Consider the following 22,637-nt stretch of genomic DNA (forward strand, 5'->3'; position numbering starts at 1 on the left):
ACTTACGATCAGATTTTCTCTGGGATCTCTGAAATTGTCAGAGTCTGGGTAAAGTGTTTTCTAGGAACTTCCCATTTTGGGCATGTAATTTCAAGGATCACCATTTTTTTAAAGGAAATACCTAGCTATGTTTAGTTTTGAAAATTTGTAGTAAGAGCATGTTTTACTATAATTCTTTTAATTTGGGTTACCAATATATATGCTATTGAAAGTAATATATTAATTGTGTTAGTTTGATAATATCAAGTTGAAAATGTAATAAAAATTTTATTATTTTTCAGGTATACATATGGGAAACCAGTGAGAGGAGACGTAACACTTACATTTTTACCTTTATCTTTTTGGGGCATGAAGAAAAATATTACAAAAAAATTTAAGGTAACTTTTACTGATATCTTATAACTTGTAATGGGGAAAACTATATGTGTACTTTCTCTAGAAATAAAATTTGTACTGCATTAAAAAGAATTGGATGTAATAAAAAAAGAGCTGTCTGGAATTGGACAACTGAGAATTTACCCTTTTATAGTGGTTAAAATAGAACCAGAGCCATCATAGTACTTGACGTGATTTAGTTTTAATTTTATTTCTAAAATTTAAATTGCTAAAGTGAAGAATAAAATTGTAAATTTTTAACAAAACAGATAAATGGATCTGCAAACTTCTCTTTTAATGATGAAGAGATGAAAAAGGTAATGGATTTTTCGGAACGGCTTTCTGACCACATGTCTCCATCTTCCCCTGGGCCGGTAGAAATTTTAGCCACAGTGACAGAATCACTTACAGGTTTGTGGACTTTGAAGTGAAGGTAAAGCTATTTATGTGGTGAGCTCTGTCATCTTTCTTATTATAACTAGCATGTTTATTTGGGAACATCACTGCCGAACTTGTCATGACAGTTCAGTAGTCTAGCTTGCAGAATGTTTTCATCAGGAAGGGAAACTTATTTTCTATGAAAGTCTGTACTTCAGCCACATATGATAACTATTTGGAATTTTTTTCATTCCTGTTATTTATTTTCAGCCTGAAAACTACATGGAAAGGCTTAGCCTTTCATCTTTTGTTTTTTTTTTAAATCACTTAACATATGAAATCATACCTGTTCCTAGACAGTTTTCACTCTTAATAATAAAATAAAAGTTACTTCCTTGGATCTTTTTGTTGCTATTTCAACAGTTTTCATCAATCCTAAAAAGAGCAAAAGCCTACTCTGTCAGTGGCCTTAATCTGCTGGTGCACACACATGTCAGTCATGGGGATGGCAATAAGGGTGCTTATTAGAAGGATCCATAGAGGACACAGTAGCTACAGAAGCCGATGTGGGAATGAGGCTCTTGTGCCTTGATATCTTAACCCCTTGAGGAATTAGCTCAGATGGGGATATTTGGTGGACAGAAGACGTTGGTGAACTATAACTTTCTAAATGATGCAATTTCCAAAACAGGCATCTCAAGAAATGCAAGTGCCAATGTATTTTTCAAACAATTTGATTACATCATTGACTTTTTTGATTATGCTACTGTCTTGAAGCCATCTCTCAACTTCACAGCCTCGGTAAGTTGACACATTTATCACTTATCTCAAAGCATTAACTTCAATGTGAGGAAACAAAAATGCAAAATAATATTTTCAGTGCTTTTCAAAAAATTTAAGCCAAAAGTAGATATTTTTCCTGTTTAGATATATGAGGTATATAAAATTGTTTCAAATGATCTTTGCCTAATTTTTCTGAAAAGGTAGTTACCAACAAAAATACCTTCCTCAAAGCTTATTTAATAAGCAATTTAAGTTATATTTGGATTGCCACATTGAAGCTTCTATAAAGTAATTTAAGGAATTAGATGCTAGTCAAAATTATTCAATTTTATTTGATTTTTATAGTGACTAATTTTAGTTCAAGCAAAGAGGCAGTATTAAAAATTATCAACAAATCTGCTTGAGTTTTTTTGAAAGAATACTGAACTAACACATTATCTGAGTGAATTTTGACAGTGTGCAAGGCTTGGTGATGTCTTGGATTTGAGAGCTGAGAAAGATGCGGTCCCTAACCTGGGTTCACAGTCTTTGTGATGGTGACAAGAAAATATACACACAACTAAAACTCAAGGCAGGCTAAGATCAGGGTCATGGATAAATTTCTATAGGGATTTAAAATGGGGGTTGGCATCTTTTTTATGCAAAAGGCCAAATGGTAAATATTTTCAGCACTGTGGGCTATGTGGTCTCTGTCACTACTACTCAACTCTGTCATTGTAGTGTGAAAGCAGCCACTGCCACTTTGTAGCCATGTAAGGGTGGCTATGTTCCATTAAAACTTTGTTTACAAAGAGATTGGAATTCGTTTCCTTACCTGTCATAGTTTTTTGAACGTTAGTTTGAAGAAAGGAGGTGTCACTTGCTGTTGAATGACTAGAGAAATTAAGATAATTTCTGATTGCAGTGATCTTATAATTTAGAGAGTTTGGAAAGGTAAGTAAATAAAACCAAAAACCAAAAACCAAAAAACAACGTAACTTCCAAATGAGTAGAGTGAAACAATGAGAGTTCAGAATACATTAGATTTGGGAGGCAGGTAGAGTGAGGGAAAATTCAGAGATGTTAAATCTGGCAGAATTGTGGTGTTAGGAAAAATAGGAATGGTGAGATGGTTACTCAGTTTTAGATGTACTGAATTTGAGATGACAGGGATATGCAGGTAGAAATATCCTCCATGATACTGGAAGTGATGAGTATGAGCTCAAGAGTGAGGTATGAATGTCAGCAGGAAGACAGAAGAACACATAATTGATAATTTGGCCTTGATAAATCCCCACATGTAGGGGGAGGGAAAAGGAACCAAGATAGAAACTGAGAGGATGCAGAAAGAGGGGTATGAAGTGAAGGAGGCTGTTACTGGAGCCACTGAAGGCAAGAGAAGCCATTTTATCAAGAAGGGAGTGGTCAATGGTATCGGATGTCTTCAAGAGAGACCACCTAATCTGGAAGTTAGGGTATCACTAATAATTTTTGAGAGTTTGATCTTATAGGAATAGCACAGATGGAAACTGGATTCAACTGAAATTAAATCCTTTGCTTCTCTCATTATCTGTTTTTATAATGTTGTGTTTGGACAATTAGGTGAAGGTAACTCGTTCTGATGGCAAGCAACTGACTCTTGAAGAAAGAATAAATAATGTAGTCATAATGGTGACACAGAGAAACTCTACCGAGTATGAGAGCAGATGGAACAGTAGAAACCAGGAAGTAGAAGCTGTCCAGATCATAAATTATACTGTTCCCCAAAATGGAATCTTTAAGACTGAATTCCCAATCTTGGACAGTGCCACTCAGCTACAATTGAAGGTACCATCTGTTTTCCATCATTATGTTACTGCAGTAATATCATAAAAATTGTAATCTTATGGTAGGCACTCAATCTGTTGGAGGTCAGTGTACACAGGAAGGGGACGTGTTTGTGTATCTTAAAATGGGGGGCAGGTGTTAAAAGTAATTTAATGACGGTAGCTGAGGGTTAGACTGAATCCTTTCTTGTACATTCATTTTGAAAAATGCAGTAAAATTTAGCAATCTGAAGATAAGATTGAGAAGCTCCCAAACTTCCAGTCTAGATTGATTTTCAATCATTTGAAATTGTATTTTGGCAGGATCTAATATGAAAGAGGAATATATACTTTTTACACTTGTACTCCTTTGTTGAGCTCTTTCCCCGCAGTGGCTCCTCTGAGGCTCCCGGACCATTCTTGTTACCTTTCTTTGGGTGACTGGACCCTGCTGCAGGTGTGGCCTCTTTGAGTTTCACTCTGGCTGTTGGTGGATCAAGTGGGCTAATATGATTTCTTGTTTGTAAATGAGCTCTGTGTTATGGAGAGAAGGAATGGAATCATATTCTCTTCTCACAGGTTTCCTGATAATATACCTTTGTTTCTGAAATAAGTTAGGACTACTTTTATTTTTCCTAGATCATGATGATGAAACCCTCTTCTGTGTTTTATAGCTGTCACTTTGTTTATAGTATAAGCTATGCAACATGGAAGATCCAATGTCTAGGGCATGTATTTTTCCTGCCTGTAAAAAAAGTAAAAGTGCATTTGCTTTTTAGTGATTGGTCAGCAGGTACATCTTTTCTCAAGGTGTTGTTAAAGAGAAAATTTATAGCTTCCTTTTCTTTTGTTACAGGCCTTTTTTCTTAATAGTGTGGGCAGCATGACGGTTCATGGTGTTTTTAATTCTCCTAGTAAAACATACATCCAGCTAAAAACAAGAAATGAAAATATAAAGGTAATGCTTACAATCACTTGATAATTACAATATAATTATACTTTTATGCCATTAATATCTATATATTAATTCAGATTGTTTTCTAGGTGGGATCACCTTTTGAGTTGGTGGTTAGAGGCAACAAGCAATTGAAGGAGTTAAGCTACATGGTAATCTGCTATAGAATCTAAATTTATGATCTATTATGGAATCATATTAAATGGTGTCTACCGTATGTCTAGATTAATTTTTATAAGATTTTACAAAAAGATTTATTTATTTATTTATAGAGAGAAGGGAAGGGAGGAAGAAGGAAAGGGAGAGAAATATCGATGTGTGAGAGAAACATTAATTGGTTGCCGTTCACATGTGCCTCAGCCAGGGACCAGCCTGCAACCCAGGCATGTGCCCTGACAGGGAATCCAACAGGCAACCTTTTGCTTTGTGGGATGATGCCTAACCAACTGAACCACACTGGTCAGGGCTAAACTTATGAATTTTTAAAATTCAGCCTCTTACCTTTTTAGCCTGCCCTGTTTATATTGTAACCACAATATCGTGTCTTTCTTTGCTTATATTTGCATTTCCAATTTAAGAGGGATAATTAAATGTTACATTATATTTAAAATTTAACTTTTAAAATTTAAATTTTATTAGCTATGCCAAATATCTTCATTGTAGGAAATTATAAAATAAAATAAAAGCAAAAAAAGAGAGTAAAATTGCTACATTCAGCTTTGTAGTTTTGATAATCTAGGTCTCCCAATGATGTTCTGTATTCCTCCCACTCAAAAATAGATTTTTTTTTAACCCTGGCTGGTTTGCCTCAGTTGGTTGGGCATCGTCCCGCAAACTGAAAGGCTGCTGGCTCGATCTTCAGTTAGGGTACATACCTGGGTTGCAGGTTTGGTGCAAGAGTGGGTGCATGCAATAGGCAACCCATTGATGTTTCTCTCTCACATTGATGTTTCTCTCCTTCTCTTTCTTTGTCCCTTCCCCTCTCTCTAGAATTGATAAAAGAAAAAAATTAAAAAATAGATTTTTTTAAAATTAAAAAAATGTTTATTTCTTTTAAGTTACAGTTGGCATATAATATTACATAGTTTCAGGTGTGCAGCATAGTGATTAGACATTTATATACCTTATGAAGTCATCATCATGTTAAGTCTAGTACCTATCTGGCACTATACATAGTTATTGTAATACTATTGACTATATTTTCTATTCTGTACTTCATATCCTTGTGATTATTTTTATAACTGACAATTTGTAATACTTAACACCCTTCATCTTTTGCCCATCCTTCTACCTTCCTCCCATCTGGCAACCATCAATTTGTTCTTTGTATCTATGAGTATCTGTTTTGTTTTGTTTGTTCATTTGTTTTGCTCTTTAATTCCACCTATGCATGATATGCAGTATTTGTCTTTCTCTGACTTACTTATTTAGCATAATGCCATGTAGGTCCATGTATGTTGTTGCAGGTGGCAAGATTTCATTCTTTTTATGGCTTAGTAATATTCCATTGTTTGTATGCACTACATCCTCTTTATTCATTTGTCTATTGATAGACACGTAGGTTGCTTCCAAATCTTGGTTATTGTAAACAATGCAAAAAAATAGATTCTTGACTGTGAAGCCACTAATATTGCTTCGGCCAGTGTTGCTTTACTTTATACTTTTCTATTTCCTAGCCTGTACTCTCTGTGTTGGTCAGGGATGCTTTCTGGCACTCAAAATGACTTCGAAGTTGGTTTAAGTAAAAGATTTGTGTGGATAGTTATAATGATAAATGTAACTGCAGTTTAAATTCTCACTAGCTTTAGCATAAAATGAAACTTGACTACTATTTTTTTCAGGTAGTATCCAGGGGACAGTTGGTGGCTGTAGGCAAAAAAAATGCAACAACCTTCTCTTTAACACCAGAAAATTCTTGGGCTCCAACAGCTTGTATAATTGTGTATTATGTTGAAGATGATGGAGAAATTATAAACGATGTTCTAAAAATTCCTGTTGAGCTTGTTTTTAAAAATAAGGTAAGACTTACGATAATGATGTTTAAAAGAAAACTTTGTATTAGTGAAGTCTGAGAAATGTAGTATTTTTTTAGGAAAGTATCATTAAACTAAACTGGTTATAAGTTTATATTCATTTCTAGAACTATAGTTAAACCTCTTCATATTTAGTTATTACATAAGTATTTTTGAATGTGGAGTTATTGGGCTCTGTGGGTCTTATTTGGAAGTTATGATTCTTGGCTTTAAGACTTTCACTCAAATCCATGAAGCTATTGTAGGATTTCTCAAATGGTGGAGTGAGTATTGCTCTGGCATGGAATTCCAGCAGCAATATTGAATTAACGTGGGCTTGACGTTGGTGTGATAGTGAACTGGAGGGTGTTGGAGGGAGGGAGGCTGTCTGCAATGATATGTGAAAGCAGAGCCAGGCTTCGGTTTATCTATTTCATCAGCCTGGAAACTAAGCCAGGGCAAATTTACAAAAAGCTTGGCTACCTTGTATGTGGAGATCTCTGTGTGGAGTCTGGCCTCCAAATACAGCAGTGATTATTATAGCCTAAGCTGTGTAAGTTGCATAGGAAACCCCCTTGAACTCCCCACAGAAAAGTAACCCGGTTTCAAGAGTGCCAAGTGGTATTGAATCATTTTATGCATACTAAAATGAGCCATTGCTCTCACTAAAAGCTGCTGCTTTCCCCAAGAATACCAGATACTGCTGTTGTCTTTTCAGCACTTGCTGGGAGCTGCATTGTGAGGGATGGAGAAAGGGAAGAGGAAAGGTAGAGAAGTAAAGGGTAATTCAGATTTATGCCGCTGTGAGAAATTCCATCACTTGTAAACACTGTGAGAGTATTTTTTAAAAAATTTCTCTTCCTGGAGAAGGCTTATGTATGGTTTTAGAATGATCCCTGAGCAGTGGCAAACGTAGAATTTTTTTTGCTAGATTTTGAGTCCTTGATCTGTTATCGGCAATACATGTACATAATGCTGTAACTAGTGAAAGAAATCAATCTTGTTTTCTCCCTTTCTTAGGTAAACCTCTTTTGGGGTAGAGCTAGTGCTGAACCAGCTGAGAAAGTCTCTCTTAGGGTCTCTGTGACACAGCCGCACTCCGTAGTCGGGATTGTAGCTGTTGACAAAAGCGTGACCCTGATGAACGCCTCCAATGACATTACGATGGAAAATGTGAGTTTATCTCTTTTTCATTACAAAAATACACGTTAAAGAGAAAAGAGAAACAATTGTGTTAATTCATATATCTAAAGGAAATTTCAGTAGTTCCTTTCCAAATATAAGCCAATAACCAGTAAAGCTTCCAAATAAAAAGGATCTGCATTTCAGTCCTTTTTTCTGGAAAGAGGCTGATGCGATCCAGTGTCTCTGCTGTCTTAATGTGAGAAATGCCGACTGGAATTTTCACTCATTCGCATACCATATTTTAAATTAAGACTCTTGAGACAATACTGGGAAATTGACTTGTCCAGTGCTAGGTGACATTGGAGAAGAAAGCTTTTAATACTTTTGAAGAAACTTCTATTTGGCTACGTAATGGTTATAAAGTACAGTCCCCGTTGAATCAGGAATTTGCAGTGCATTGAGGGAGTGAAATCATGTGAACCTGCAGAAAATTTGCAAAGTAAAAGTATATGAACATCTAGTGTTACACAAACTAATCCCCTATTTATTAGTACTTTCATTTTTCATTGTAAGTTTGATAAATCCTTGTGGACCATCATCAGTTGAAATCTAGATTATATAATTTATACCCATTAATTGATTAAGTACAGTGATTAACAACATGTCAGGAATTTTTGTCTCTGCCTCTGTCCCCACCTTTTTCCCATTTCCAACCAGATCATGTTGATATTGTATAGAATTATAGTTCTGTGTCTTGACTGACTGCTTTTTAAATCTGTTTTCCCTTAATTATTTTTTGGTCCTGGAAATTTACATCCATTATTTCTTCATATATTTCCTCTTCTGCCTTTTAATTTTTCTCTTTTTCTGAGACTCCTGTTATTTAGAGATTGGCACTTCTGCTTCCTTTGTATTGCTTATGTTTTTGTTTTATGTTTTTCTATCTCCGTCTTTTTTATATTTCTTTGGGAGAGCTTCTTGTTTGACTCTTTCAGCTCACTGACCATTTGTCAGCTGTATTCTATCCTACTTTGATCTCTTATATTGGGTTCTTAAGGTCAGCTGTTACATTTATAGTATCTATTATTTTCCTGTGGTTATCTTTTGTTCTTGTATTATATTGCTGATATTTTCCCTACCTCCTTATATATATTTACAAAGTACATTTTAAATGTTGAGCTGACTTTTTCAATATTCTGCTTCACATGCTATCTTGTCTTGTTGGATGTCTTTTATGGAAGTTATACTCTTTGAATGTCTAGCTGCTTTGGCAGCTACTCTGATAATGTCTGTTGGGGGAGGCTGAACACCCTGTTCCAATCTGTGTAAGTGAGGGAAGGGGTGGATCTGCAGGGACTAGAGAGCTACTCTTGATCCTCCCTGTGTGCTGCCTGATTCTATACAGATTTTCTTTCTTAAGCTTTTAGGGAAAAGCAGGACCAGGAAGAGGCAGTCTCTTGACATTATGATTCACCAGTCTTGAAGGTGTTTGAAGGAGAAGGGGAGGAAGAGTGAATGCTTGAGGGCCAGGGGATCTGTCCTCATGTTTTCCTCACTCTCTCACACCAGAAAGGCAGAGGGGCTGATCTGGTATTATCTTCCTGACACCCGCACAGGTAGTGTGGGCTGCCGCCGCCACTGATATTTTGGCAGTAAAATTGCAAGGAGTGATCTTCCTGGGGCTATAACCTGGGAGAAACAAGAGCAGAACCTAAAAACCTTTCCTCCAGCCTGTTACCTGACTGCTGCCTCAGGTACCTTTCAGCCATTCACTTCCTCCTAACACAACCGTTGAAGGTCTCTTTCACTCTTCCCAGGGTTTTCTGCCCCACACACCCAGTTTCCTGCTTGCTTCTATTGTTTCTCCTGAGTTAACTCTGGATGGGGGAGTCAATAGACTGTGATAGTTGGCTATTTTGGCTTCTTTCATTCTTGCTAAATTTATAGGTGCTGCCGAGAGACCATTGGATGCTCAGAGTAAGTTAAGTATGCTAGATCTTCCAGGAATACTTTTCAGATACCAGCTTTTCCTTCGTTAGCCTGTGCTGCAGCTTTGGCAGTGCCTTGTTATTGAGTCAGTGAGAAAAAAAGGATCGCTTTATGAGATAGATGCTTCTTCTTAGGTAATTTCATCAGTTCATGGGTGTCAGCAGAAGGCGATCTTGCATGTATTTGTGTTTTGTGGCAGAGTTTGAGTCATGGAGCTGGAACCTTTTTCTCTTTATTATTTCTGGCTCTGTCTCCATTGTCTGTACTTGGGCAAATAACTATATTTGCCAGCTTATTGAGATAGTATGAAATTTTGTTTTCTCATTTGGTGTTGTCTTCTTGGTGCCTGCTCTAGCACCATGTCTGCTTACCATGGATGTAATGGTGGTTGTTAGCATAGCAGAAACAATGGTTGTGGATGTTTAATTTTAAACTTTGTTTGATTTTTAAAAAATTCTTATAATCTTTTATGATTTTTATAATACCTCTGTTAATTTGGTTAATGCTAATGTAAATATGGGAGATGTGTTAAAATAGTTACTAAAGGACTATAATAACCTTCCTTTTAGATTTTACTTATTTATTTTTAGAGAGATTGGAAAGGAGGGAGAGAAACATCAATGTGTGGTTGCCCCTCACGTGCCCCCTACTGGGGATCTGGCCTGCAACCGAGGCATGTGTCGTGACTGGGAATTGAACCAGTGACTCTTTGGTTTGCAGGCCGGCACTCAGTCACTGAGCCACACCAGCCAGGGCAACTTTTTTTATTGTAGTAAAAAAATATATATCATAAAAGTACAATTTTTTAAAAGCACAGTTCAGTGGCAACAACTGCATTCATAATGTTGTACAGCCATCACCAGTATCTTTCTAAAACTTTTTCATCACTTCAAACAGAAACTCTGTAACCATTAAGTATTAACTCCTCATTCCTCCCTTCCTTCAGCCCTTGGTGACCTCTAATCACATCATACTTCTTTCTTTATGAATTTGCCTATTCTAGTTATTTCATATAAGTGGAATCATTTAATATTTGTCCTTTTGTGTCTACTGTATTTCACTTAGCATAATGTTTTCAGGGTTCCCTATACTGTAGCTTGTATCAAAACTATTTTTTTATGGTTGATTAATATTCTGTTGTATGTATATATCATATCTTGTTCATCCACTCTTCTACTGATGGATGCTTATGCTGTTTCTACGTTTTGGCTGCTGTGACTAATGCTGCAATGAACATTGGCATACAAGTATCTCTTTCAGTCTTTGTTGTGTAGGAGTGGAATTGCTGGGCCTTATTCTCCTTCTACCATTAACTTTTTTTAGGAACTGCCAATTTTACTCACTCTTGCTAGCAATGACTATTTCTTTTAGAAAATAACATTGCAAATGTGATACATGCAAATATCTTGCTGAAAAAAAATCTCATGCATGTTTTAATTTGCACTGCTTTGATTATCAATGAGGTTGAATATTTTTTCTGCTTATTAATAACTTACATTTCATCTTTTGTGGATTTTCTCTTTGTGTTATTTAAAAAAATTAACTGATATTTTGCAGAACTTACTTTAATCATTGAATTTAGCTTGCTTGTCTCTGCTAAAAGTATTGGTCATTTTTAATGTTGACCTTCATGTGTTGGTTTTGTCAACCAGTGACATTTAAATTCCTCCTGGGCAAAACTCAAGCCCATACTTCTTAGGAACTCTCGGCTGCTAAACAGACTAAAAGTAAGTTTAAATAAGAAATATAATTTTGGCTTATTGAATCATGAACAAGGCAATCACATATCATTTCTCTATTTTTTCTATTTTCAAATTTGATAAGTATGTGGGCTGTGTATTATCTGAGTTACATCTAAGAAATGTTGCAGAGGGAAGAAAAGGTTGATATGAATCTATCCATTTCATATGTTTTATCTTCTGCTTAGGTGGTCCATGAGTTGGAACTTTATAACACAGGATATTACTTAGGCATGTTCATGAATTCTTTTGCAGTCTTTCAGGTATGTTTAGTTTTCTATGTAATTTGAAAAGATATTAATATTTTTTACTGTTGCAAACACTTTTAGAATTAATTATATGAATTATGAAATGTAAGCCTTTTATTAAGTGCATTGCTGAAGTGCAGAGTGCTATATAAGTGTAATTTAAAATGGAAAGATAATCATCCTTCTAGTTTTAAAAGCAAATGGAAAAATTCACTATTAGAGAAATTAGTGGAATTGTCAAATAATTCATTGCCTTTATATCACTTTCCTTGGCTTGTTACACACGTGTGTGTGTATCTGTGTCTTGAGAGGGAGAGAGAGAGAGAGGGAAAGAGAGAATGTATACTCATGTACATACCTAGACACTCAAAAATGAGCAAGAGTGAAAAAAAGGACTCCAATATTGTGCACACAAATGAGCAAGAGTGAGTTAGGAGGATGGGAGACTGCTGTGACAACTTAGAAAGCATTAAGCTTTTAAGAGAAAATTTAAATTATTCCTTCTAGGAATGTGGCCTCTGGGTCCTGACAGATGCAAGCCTTATGGAGGACTACGTTGATGGTGTTTGTAAGTAAAGCCTGGCAGCGTGCTCTTAGAGTCTTTAAGTCTTTCATCTCAGGCATTTAAAATTACTTACATAGGTATGAATACTTTCTGGTTGAACACGGACATTATGATAGTTATTTTCTGTTCTCTTAGCTTAAAATGTGTGGAGTTTGATGTACTTGGAATTATACCTGGGCCATGACACGGAATGTTCAACTGGGCTTCTGTCTAGACCTTTGAAATGAATGCTTTCCATTTGTTCTCTGTAATTCTTTGAGGTGGTTACATTTTTGGACATACTGGAGGATCCTATGCTTCCAATTTGTATTGCAAACTGTCATGTTGTTTTGGAATTAGATAAAAGGAGCAACATGTTTTTGAAACATTTTTGTTCTCTAGAATAGAGCCCAGATGTTGTAAAATATGTTGATGTGCACAGATACACACACACACACTTGTCACATCATCCTGAGTTCTTCCTGACAGGGTCGCTTCTATACATCCTAGTTCCCTGGGTTGCTAAATACAGTTGGCCACTCAGCTAACGATAAGAACTGTACTTTTAGGAAGAAGTCATAAAATGTTTTGACTGAGGAAATGTATAAATGAGAATAGGTGATTCTAGAAGCTGTTCGTTGTTTCTTTCAGGTAAAATTACACTAATGTCATCTTGAAAGGTGTCAGAACTGCCTCAATTTCTCCACATCAAGTTCTTTGGCATTGGGTTGGTTTTTGCCGCATACCTGAGCCTCTGTCCTGAAACTAAAAGGATAATTTTACAGTCTTTTATTTTTTAATCCTCACCCAAGGACACGTTTACTGATTTGAGAGAGAGAGGGGATAGGGGGAGGGGAGAGACAGACAGACAGACAAATAGACATGTGAGAGAGAGACATCAGACTGATGCCTCCCGTATATGCCCCGATTGGAGTTGGAACTCACAACTGCTTGGTGCACAGGATGATGCTCCAACCGAGTCACCTGGCCAGGGCTAATTTTATAGCCTTAAAGATTTTATGGATTTATTGTGATCTCAGTGCGTTAAAGACATGTGGTACATTTACCTTTCTTCATGCAGTTATCCTAGACATCCTACTGAGCAGTCTACCATTTTTCATTCTGTAAGTCTCAGCTGTTACCCATCTTTGTTCATCATTACTTACTAACTCCTGATGCTCACTGAAATACTCAGTCTGGTGTTAGCAATACTTACTGCATCCTTTACCTTTCTTGAGAACTTTCTTCTATCTTTTTACTATAACAAAAGAAACCTGATAACTTTTACTGGGGTATCATATCCTCAGAAACCTTCTCAAGTGAACATTGATTTATCTGCCCTGCCTCTGGATCAGGATCAGTCGGCACATAGGGTATTTCTGGGACTACTTTTTCTTAAATACTCTAAGACCATTGTTCAACAATCCTGGGGCTACTTTTTTTAAATACGTTACGGCCATTGTTCAACAATCCTTAGTTAAGAGCCTCTTATCATTTGAAGCTCAGAAGTTTTAATTATAACTTCTTTAATCAAAATTCAGGTCACCTACTTTCCCTTTCCTTCTCTATATATTGATGCTCTCTATATATTTATTCAGAGCCCTGCTCTGTTGTCATCCTGGGGGATTTGAATGTGCATGTCGTTGATCCCTCTAATATATGTTGTCCTGTGATCACCACTGTAGAAACAGTAGTCACGCAAGGGCACGTTATCACCTGAACACTGCTCTGCTCCTGACATTTCAAATGCCTATGCTTCTACCTTGTGTATTCCCTCACTCCCCTAAAAATCTATCAAATGTGTTCTTTGGTCTTGACTCCTTGTTATTCTGGGTCATTGGCTCCTTCTGCATTTATTTTCCTCCAATACCTGGTGTGGACCACATGGCCAATCAGTTTGGAAGAATTCTGCCTTGGTCCCTTGTCCTTCCATGACATGTTCCCCATTAAACTCAACTCTGAACAACTTGACTGTCTGTCTTACCCCTTTGTTTCTGCACCTTGATGCTCCACAAATGCCTTAAATACAATATGTCACAAGCAAAGTTTATGGTCTTCTTGTCTCTTCTTACAATTTCACTTGTCCTTAATATGTTTTGAGTGGTATATGATTCCTGGAATTAATATGATTTCATATCTCTGTTAATGAAATCATCATTTACCCAGATGCCCAAATCAAAAACTCGCTACTTATCCTCTCTTTCTGTCCAATGTGGTTAAAAAACGAATTAGCCATCAAGTACTTCTGGCTTTGAATCCTGGCTTTATGACTGAGAAAATCAATTAACCTCTCTAAGCCTCAGTTTCCTCATGAAATATAGGACTAATAATATTACCTGTATTACAGGGTATTGTGAGGTTAAATTCAAAAGCCTGTAAATGCTTAGCATGTGTTTGGCACATACAGCCTGCAATTACTTATTATATTTTCCCTCAGATCCAGTTTGTCTATTCATTACTCAAAAGATACTGGTGATATTAATTGCGTGTCTGAGGCAATGGAGCTTCTAACTTGGTCTCGTGGAGCAAAGCAGAACACAGTTAGAAGAGTATGCTGTCGGGGGAAGTGCAGTATGCCATGGGCACACATAGAGGTCATCCAACCAAAAGATAGAGCAGAATGATCTCTTGAGACTATCCTTCCTCTCCTCTCCTTGGTTTCAGGCCCTTATCAGTGTCTCCTTGACCATTGCTGTAGCTTCCTAACTAACAGTTTTGCCTACTTCCATTTCCCCTAGCTCTGAACCATTGTTCAGTCTGAGGCCAGAGATAGTGTATAAAAAACATGGATTAGAGCATGTTTCTAATTTATTAAAAAACCTCCAATAGGTCATCATAAAGGATGACATCCAAACCCTTCAGCATGAGATATTTGATATTTTAAAATCTGGACCCAACCATTCTTTTTCCTCTCATCATATGCCACTTTTACCTAATACTCATTGTCATATTCTGCATGTGTCTTTGTACTTAGTTTACTCCCCCAGCCCCTCGCCCCCTGTATGGGATACTCTTAGTCTGGAGACTTAAGGAAAATGGAATGGCCAAAACAACGCAAAATGGAATTTTCCCCCCTAACCATACTCTTTGCGTCATTCAGATTCTGTGTAAAATCAACTATTCTCTGCTTAATAGACATTTTACATATGTCTGTTATTACTCTTACCTTGTTTGTTACAGTTTTCTATTTGTCTGCCTCCTCCATAGACTATGAGTGGAGCTCATTGCATTCATCTTTGTATCTTTGGTATCTGCTATAGTATTATTTTTTACATTTTATTTTGAAATAATTTTAGACTTATAGATGAGTTGCAGACATGGAGATTGGTGATCCAGAATCTGTATCGCAATATGGCTTTTTAATAAGAAGGAAGCTAGTAGCACCTATGGCTGCTGTAGCCAGGGGTAATCAACATTAGAGAGAGAGCTAAAAAAGAGGAGAATAGCAAAATTGGAGGTAGCTTTAAGAATGTGATTTAACTGATTTTTTAGTAACTGAACTGTAAGTAGTTTTTCAGGTATTGGCCATATGGGTAGGAAACTTTTTTAAAGCTCTCTCAGCTGTCACTGGCCATGTGGCCTTGGGTAAGTCATTTAATTTCTCATATTTCTCATCTGCAAAATGAGAGGATTGGACAAGATGAACTCTGAAGTCCTTTTCAGCTGGGAGGTACTGCAATTCTGTGGACTAAGTTTACGATCATTCTCTCCGGTGACTTTTTCCCTAACAGTTGTCAATGTTTATTTTTAGATGAAAGTGTAGCGTTTGCTGAGGACTACTTGGAGGAAAGTGACAGACACTTGGTAAATTCGTATGACTTTTCTTCAGTTGACAATCCACGTGTCAGAAAAAATTTTCCAGAGACTTGGATTTGGCTAGACACCAACATGGGGTAAAAATTTACAAAAGTTGTTTGTCCATATATATTTTGTTTAGTGCTCATTTTAAAGAAGTTCTGTCCTCTTTCTAATGGTTAAGTACAAACATAGTGTGATTAAGAACTAAATAGACCAAGAGGTTTTTTTATTTCAAAATGATTTTATTGTATCTAAATATAGTATTTAATAAAGCCAGGTGCAAATTGTGGCAGTGAAGGTATCATTAAGGAGCAGATAGGCTTTTTTCTATTGAAGGGTGATTTTAACTTCCTTGAAGTTTCTTGGTTCTCATGGGAGACAAATTGCTGAGTGCATTTGTTGCCTTGGGGTGGGGAGCGCTCATGGTCACTCCCTCTACCTCGTGGCTCCTCCTAAAACGCCCATCCTTGTGAGCCTCAGGGAAAAGGGCTGTGGGAGGTGTAAGGAAGTCAGCCTAGTTGACACATTCTATGCTACCTGCCTGATGACTAAGGAAGGAAATCATGAAATGCGCACATATTTTATAAAAAGTCAGCCATTTATGGAAATTTGAAATAAGATGCAGGTCAAACCTAAAAAAAATACCCAACAAATAATAGCATTGGTTTGGATACAGAGGGAAACTTTCAGGTATATTGAGAGACAAAATTAGAGTTATTTGAAAAATATATTTATTATATACACAAAATCTATTAAAATAATGTTCATTCTTAATATGTAAACACTGTATAAAGCTTTTATTTTAGTATGGATCAGTGCTGTTTTATGCATAAATTAAAAAATTTAGATATGTAAATGATTTGTAAAATTAATATTCTTCCAAAAAATGGTTTGGGTTATGTTGACTTATTTTGAAATGTATCAGTTCTTGGTTTTGTGATTTTTGTTTATCTTGATTTCAGTTCCAAGATCTATGAAGAATTTGAAGTTACTGTACCCGATTCTATCACTTCTTGGGTAGCTACTGCTTTTGTGATCTCTGAGGATTTAGGTCTTGGACTAACAACTGCTCCAGTGGAGGTAGTATATTAAAGTGCTGCTTATAAATGTTACAGTTTCATGAAGTGAAGAAGGTGTCAACTCCTCAATAGATTATGATTGCTTATGATGTTGATCATGGTTTCGAGATTCCTAGGTTTTTTCTTTTTGTTTTTTCTGTTTTATATTTTAAAATATGAGCTGTACTAAGCAACTAAATATGCTAGATCCATGTTAAGATTTGGATAGAAAGTTTATTATTGACCAAATACAACCCCTTTCAAAGGTCAGAAGATAGAAACTATTTCTGTGTCCCTTTTCAAGGACAAACAGAACTTCTTAAGATGCCCCCTAGCAGACATTCCTTCATATCTCTCTGGTCAAATTGCATCACCTGTCATTTCCTAAACTAGTCACTGGCAAGAGAAACATAGTAACTATCATTGGTCTTAGACCAGTAGCTCTCACCTGACATGCCTGAAGCCTCCCTTTTATAACATATATTTTGTTTTATCCCTTTACCAATCAAAATGAAATTTATAGAATATAAAATATACCCACATTTTCAATTAAAAATCAATATGATGCCTGAAGTGAAGTATTAAGCAGGAATAAAAGGACAGTAAATATAAAATAATATATATTTCAGTATACAAATGACCAGCTATAACTAACTGCACTAGAAGACAGAGTAATATATTTAAATATTTACGCCATGCACAGAAATGTACTTTGACATATATATTGTTTTAGCAATGCAAAAACCTTGAGTGGTGCTGCCTGTAGTGATGTAAATTTCTGAAACATTTACAGAAACATTTACATGTAGTGATGTAAATTTCTGAACAACTTTTAGTAAAGTTACAAATAAAACAAGTGCAGTCTTCTTTTGATTTACAAAATAGTCATTTGTGAAAAATGGAGTGTGTATTGAAAAATGCTGTGCACTTACATATATGTTGTAGTTATGTTGTAAGTTCAGGTTATCATAAGCAGGTACTTTATCTATAGCACACCAATGTCTGAAGAGACATTTAAGACTCTTGAGGGATATGAGACACTTCTCTATAGTCTGGGACTGTCCTGAGCATTGCAGATTTTCACTTGCTGAGTGCCAGTGGCACCCTTCAGACACTGTGGCAATTTAAGACACTTCCACAAATGTCCAAATAAACCTCCAGAAGAGATGTCTGTGGCCAGTGAGAACCACTGGTGTACAGGAATCAAGCTTCATCCTCAGAGGCAGGGGAGGGGATTCAGCTTCCCCTGCACGACTTGGTCAACAGTGTCAGAGTTGAGTCACCAACGAGGAAGTCCTTGTGTCTGCATATGTGAAAGGCAGTAAACAAAACATCATTTAGACTGCACATGAGTGTAAAACAGTGGCTCTTTCATTTGGCCAGCTGCTTTTGAAGCAGATCGGTGGAGTCAGTATAGCACAGTAGAAGAGGAACTTGGCATGGTTGTCAGACACGCTGGGATCCAGTTCTGGCTCCTCCAGTTACTGGCAGTTTTATCTCAAACTAGTTACAAGGGTCTCTGAACTTCGAGATTTCATTTCTATAAAATATGAGCATAACACCTGCCTCAAGGTTGTAATGATTAAATGAAATAATTTGTGTAAGGTACCTGGTTCCTAGTAGGCCTTTAATAAAATGTAGTGTTGACTAACATAAGTCAAATCAATTTTCCATCATCATTTGCAATAGGTTGCCATTTGCTGTATGTTGATAGGCAAGTGGACATTTCTGTGTGAAGTTTTCATAGGTTTTTGTGAGATTTTCTTTTAATTGCATAAAATGTGAAGCATTTTGATTCAAATAAAATATGTATTCATTGTGTTCTTTTCAGCTACAAGCCTTTCAGCCATTTTTCATTTTTTTGAACCTTCCCTACTCTGTGATCAGAGGTGAAGAATTTGCTTTGGAAGTAACCATATTCAATTATTTGAGAGATGCCACTAAGGTAATAAATTAAAGGTTTTGCTAATCACTTATATTTCAGAGAAAAATGGAGAAAACTTGCAGGGACTGGGTTGGCTAGTGTTTGGCTTCTGGGTATCTAAGCCTTTTATACGTTCTGGAAGAATGCACACAAACAGACTGTGGCGACGATTTCTTCTGCTTATTAACGTCTAAGGATATCATTCTCATGTCTAAGCATTCTCTCCCCGCACCACCCCCGCCTTTCCTCTGCAGCACAGTTCCACAGTTCCTTCACTTAAGCCACATAACTTCCGTGTTGTCTCTGAGGCTGGTCTTTCTCTTTGCTGGCTTCTGCAGTTTTTTCCTAGTCTTACTCTCATCTAGAATGTGTTGCCACTTATCACTGTCATTCTCTGCCCACTGTAGTTGGCAAGAAGTTTATTTCATTGAAGATCTTGCTTGAAACCAAGATGCCTTTTCTCACCCAGTCTGTTATGTTTAATGTCCCCATGTTTATACAGTGCGTTCTATTTTTAAGGCTTTGTTTTTTGAGTCATGTGCTTGTGTCTCCTTAGTTAGTCAGCTCCCTGGAAGGCAGGGTTAGGCTTAGTATGTGTGTTGTGTCCATACTAGAGTTAACGCTCCTCCCATCTCCCTGTCCCAGAGTAAGTAGGGATAACCTTATTAGGTTAATTACTCCATGAAAATGCAGTACTCTCTTTAAGCACTGTGTCCATAGAGTAAATTGGTTCTTATTTTAAAATTTTAGTTTTTGATGTAGTCAACATGGTACAGTGTGAAGAGCAAAAGCTCTGGAGTCTAAGGCCAGGATTCAGTTCCCTCTCTACCACTCACTGGCAAGTAACTTAATTATAGTTTTGTCATTTGTAAATGGGAATAATAATTACTGCCTCTACAGAAAATAATTGGAGAAACATGAGAAAATAAATGGGAAAACAATTCATAAGATGTAAGGCCTAGAGAGATGCTATTCTTGATGAGACTGGAAACTTTGACATACTTTACAAAAGTTTACAACTAATGTATGCTTCAGGACTAATGTCTGAGTCATACTTCCTTGGAATAATTTTAGCAGAGACTCTCAGTGAATGTCATAACACTTAATCCGTTTGTCTTAGGGTTTCCTAATAAGACCAGTGTCTCAGAATGACAGTTAAATCAGGCTTGTGTCAATACCATGATATGAAATAACCTTTCTGGGCAACTCCTTACCACTCAAAGGCTTTGGATAATAAGAGAATTTGATGTTAGTTGGAGTTGAATTTAGAAATGAACGCTGGAAAGAAATGAACATTTCTTGATACCCTTTTATCCTGTCTTTGGCTGAATCTGTCTCATCTTTTTCTAGTCTTGGGTCTCACAGGTTATAACATCTCAAAGTAGTGATAAAGAACACTTTACGCAGAGCATTTATTATACAAAGCCTTCGATAATAATTTTTCTTCCAGGTCAAGGTGATCATTGAGAAAAGTGATAAATTTGATATTCTAATGGCTTCAAATGAAATAAATGCCACAGGGCATCAGCAGACTGTTCTTGTTCCCAGTGAGGATGGTGCAACTGTTGTTTTCCCAGTCAGACCAACGCATCTGGGGGAAATTCCTATCACAGTCACAGCTGTTTCACCGGCTGCCTCTGATGCTGTCACCCAAAGGATTTTAGTCAAGGTAAACATTTGAAGTCTCAAGTAAATGAAATGGAAACTTAGAAGTGAAAATGGAACAGAAGATGGTCTTTTCTTGGTTAGATTTGTTGGCAAGACCTAGTGGGTCATCTCTTCTATCCTTCTGGTAATGCCTAATTGTTTTCTCATCTATATGTAAAAATATATTACATTTTGGAAGTAGCTGCCAATTTCCTCTTTACATTTATAGTATGGCTATAAAGCAAGTCTCTTTTGCAGTTAGTTATATTTCCAAATCATATTACATTGGGATCCTATTAAGTTATGTTAAGTTGACATGTAGATTTTGAATTTTGGAATTCCTCAGCACAGGTAGAAGACATTTTGTAGAATTTTTTTTTTTTAAGAGAACATATTGTACACAAAAAGATAACTCGGCATAGTGCCTAAGCGCTTGTGTTCTCTGGTGAGGCAGCCCTGGGTTCGAATCCCAGCTCTGTCAAGTGTGACTTTGGACAAGGTATTTAATCTCTCTCTTGGATCTAATGGAACCTACCTCAGAGAGTTTTTCTCATCAGCTTTTCATTTTCTCCTTTGTCATTTCCATTGCCATTTCATGAAATGGTTTGTCTCATTTAACTAGAAAGTAAACACGTACACTTATTCACAGATTTGAAGAGTCAAGAAATGGTAGGTGCTTACCTAACCGTACTCACACTGCAGACACGACAGGCCAGATGTTTGTTTTATTGTCTGCATACAGTCCTCTGTAAACAGATAAGTGGAGACCACATTAATTGTATTGTTTTTGTTTCAACAGGCTGAAGGAATAGAAAAATTATATTCACAATCCATCTTATTGGACTTGACTGACAACAAGCTACAGACTATGCGGAAAACTTTGAGTTTCTCCTTTCCTCCCAATACAGTGAGTGGCAGTGAAAGAGTTCAGATCACTGCAATTGGTAAGAATACAGTATATCACCATCACTACTGGTTTATTTATGCATGATAATATATATTTTCATCTATTTGTAGATGTGCCATATTTTCTTAGTCATAATGAGAAGACATTGCAAAAAGTTTTTGGTTGGTATCATCAAATAGAAAGGCTAGTAAGATTACAGTAGAAACGCTAGCAAGATATGTTGTCCTAAACCAGTTCTCCATGTTCAGTGTGCATGCGAACAGCCTTGGGGTCTTGTTTAAAGGCAGATTCTAGCTTGGCAGGCCTGGGCTGGCACCTGGGGTTCTGCATTTCTGACAAGCTCCCAGGTGGTGCTGATGCTTCTGGTCTGCAGAACACTCTCTGAGGTTATAATGTGGCTGTACGGGGTGGTTCTTTCTAAGAGCAGAACTGGCTTCTGTGGCTTTCCAGTTCTGGTAAGTATCGCAGGCTTCTGCGGCCTTCCTCCATCAGAATTTCTGGGGCTAAGGCCAGGGTATTTATATTTTGAAAAGGTTCCAAAAGTGCTTCTGATAACCAAAAGCTGAGAGCTAGTGCTGAAGGCAGTTGTTCATACGGGACCCAAGCCACCTTGACAGCCGGGAGGTATGCACTGACTTTAGGCATCCTCTCCTCGTCTCCCTCTGCTTCCTAAAAGTGCTTTTGAATCAGCTATTAAACACGGCTCCCACAAAGTGTGTTTATATAGTTGTGCTTTACAAAAAAATTGAAGGAAATGTTTAGATTAATGACATCTAAATTGTGTTTTCAAGGTGTTAGGACCTTAAGCACTTTCTCAGAGGTTCTTCTCAATCTCATCTGCAGGTGTAATGCTTTTTCTTATAACCCCAAATAACCAGTTCCTCTATAGAGGACTTTCTTTGGAGCCTTAGATATGACTCTTTAGCGAAATAAGCCAGGGGGCAAAAGACAAATACCATAGGATCTCACCTATAAGCAGAACCTAACCAACAATACAAAGATGCAAGGAAAATAAGGCCAGCAACATTGAAAGGAAAAGAAATCAACAGAGACAAGAGGGAAGGAGCGGGGGGCAGGGAAAGGGAAGGGAAGGGGAAAGTCAAGGAACATACAGCAAGGACTCAAGGACAAAACCAAAGGGGAAGAGATGAGGGAGGGAAGGAGGGAGTGGGCAAGGGAAAGTGGTGGGGGGGAGGCAGAGACAAATGTATTTAAAAAAAAATAAAGTTGAAACAAATGGAAAAAAAAAGATTTTAAAAAGCTCCTTATTTAGGGGAATAAAAATTCTGCCTAGGCATCCCCTGCAGTGTTGGGATGCTGGGAGGGTTCAGCCCACGTGCACACCCATGCATGCCTGAGCACACTTGAACA

The 22,637-nt window shown here is 37.0% G+C and overlaps 1 protein-coding gene across 1 annotated transcript in view; it reads left to right on the top strand.

Moving 5' to 3' along the window:
• Nucleotides 1-22,637, top strand: part of CD109 (CD109 molecule) — a 107,779-nt gene that overhangs the window by 61,603 nt on the left and 23,539 nt on the right. Inside the window, exons 9-23 of the mRNA XM_054569631.1 lie at nt 282-378; nt 645-786; nt 1,445-1,554; nt 3,118-3,342; nt 4,177-4,278; nt 4,365-4,427; nt 6,117-6,293; nt 7,308-7,460; nt 11,329-11,403; nt 11,896-11,956; nt 15,684-15,825; nt 16,693-16,810; nt 18,620-18,733; nt 20,163-20,381; nt 21,159-21,303. Of these exons, the coding sequence (XP_054425606.1) occupies nt 282-378; nt 645-786; nt 1,445-1,554; nt 3,118-3,342; nt 4,177-4,278; nt 4,365-4,427; nt 6,117-6,293; nt 7,308-7,460; nt 11,329-11,403; nt 11,896-11,956; nt 15,684-15,825; nt 16,693-16,810; nt 18,620-18,733; nt 20,163-20,381; nt 21,159-21,303 (1,943 nt within the window). The remainder of the gene's footprint in view (nt 1-281; nt 379-644; nt 787-1,444; nt 1,555-3,117; nt 3,343-4,176; nt 4,279-4,364; nt 4,428-6,116; nt 6,294-7,307; nt 7,461-11,328; nt 11,404-11,895; nt 11,957-15,683; nt 15,826-16,692; nt 16,811-18,619; nt 18,734-20,162; nt 20,382-21,158; nt 21,304-22,637) is intronic.

The sequence above is a fragment of the Pteronotus mesoamericanus genome, unplaced genomic scaffold, assembly GCF_021234165.1.
Source record: "Pteronotus mesoamericanus isolate MK-2021 breed Mesoamerican mustached bat unplaced genomic scaffold, CSHL_Meso_final contig_20, whole genome shotgun sequence".
Taxonomy (NCBI): Eukaryota; Metazoa; Chordata; class Mammalia; order Chiroptera; family Mormoopidae; genus Pteronotus; species Pteronotus mesoamericanus.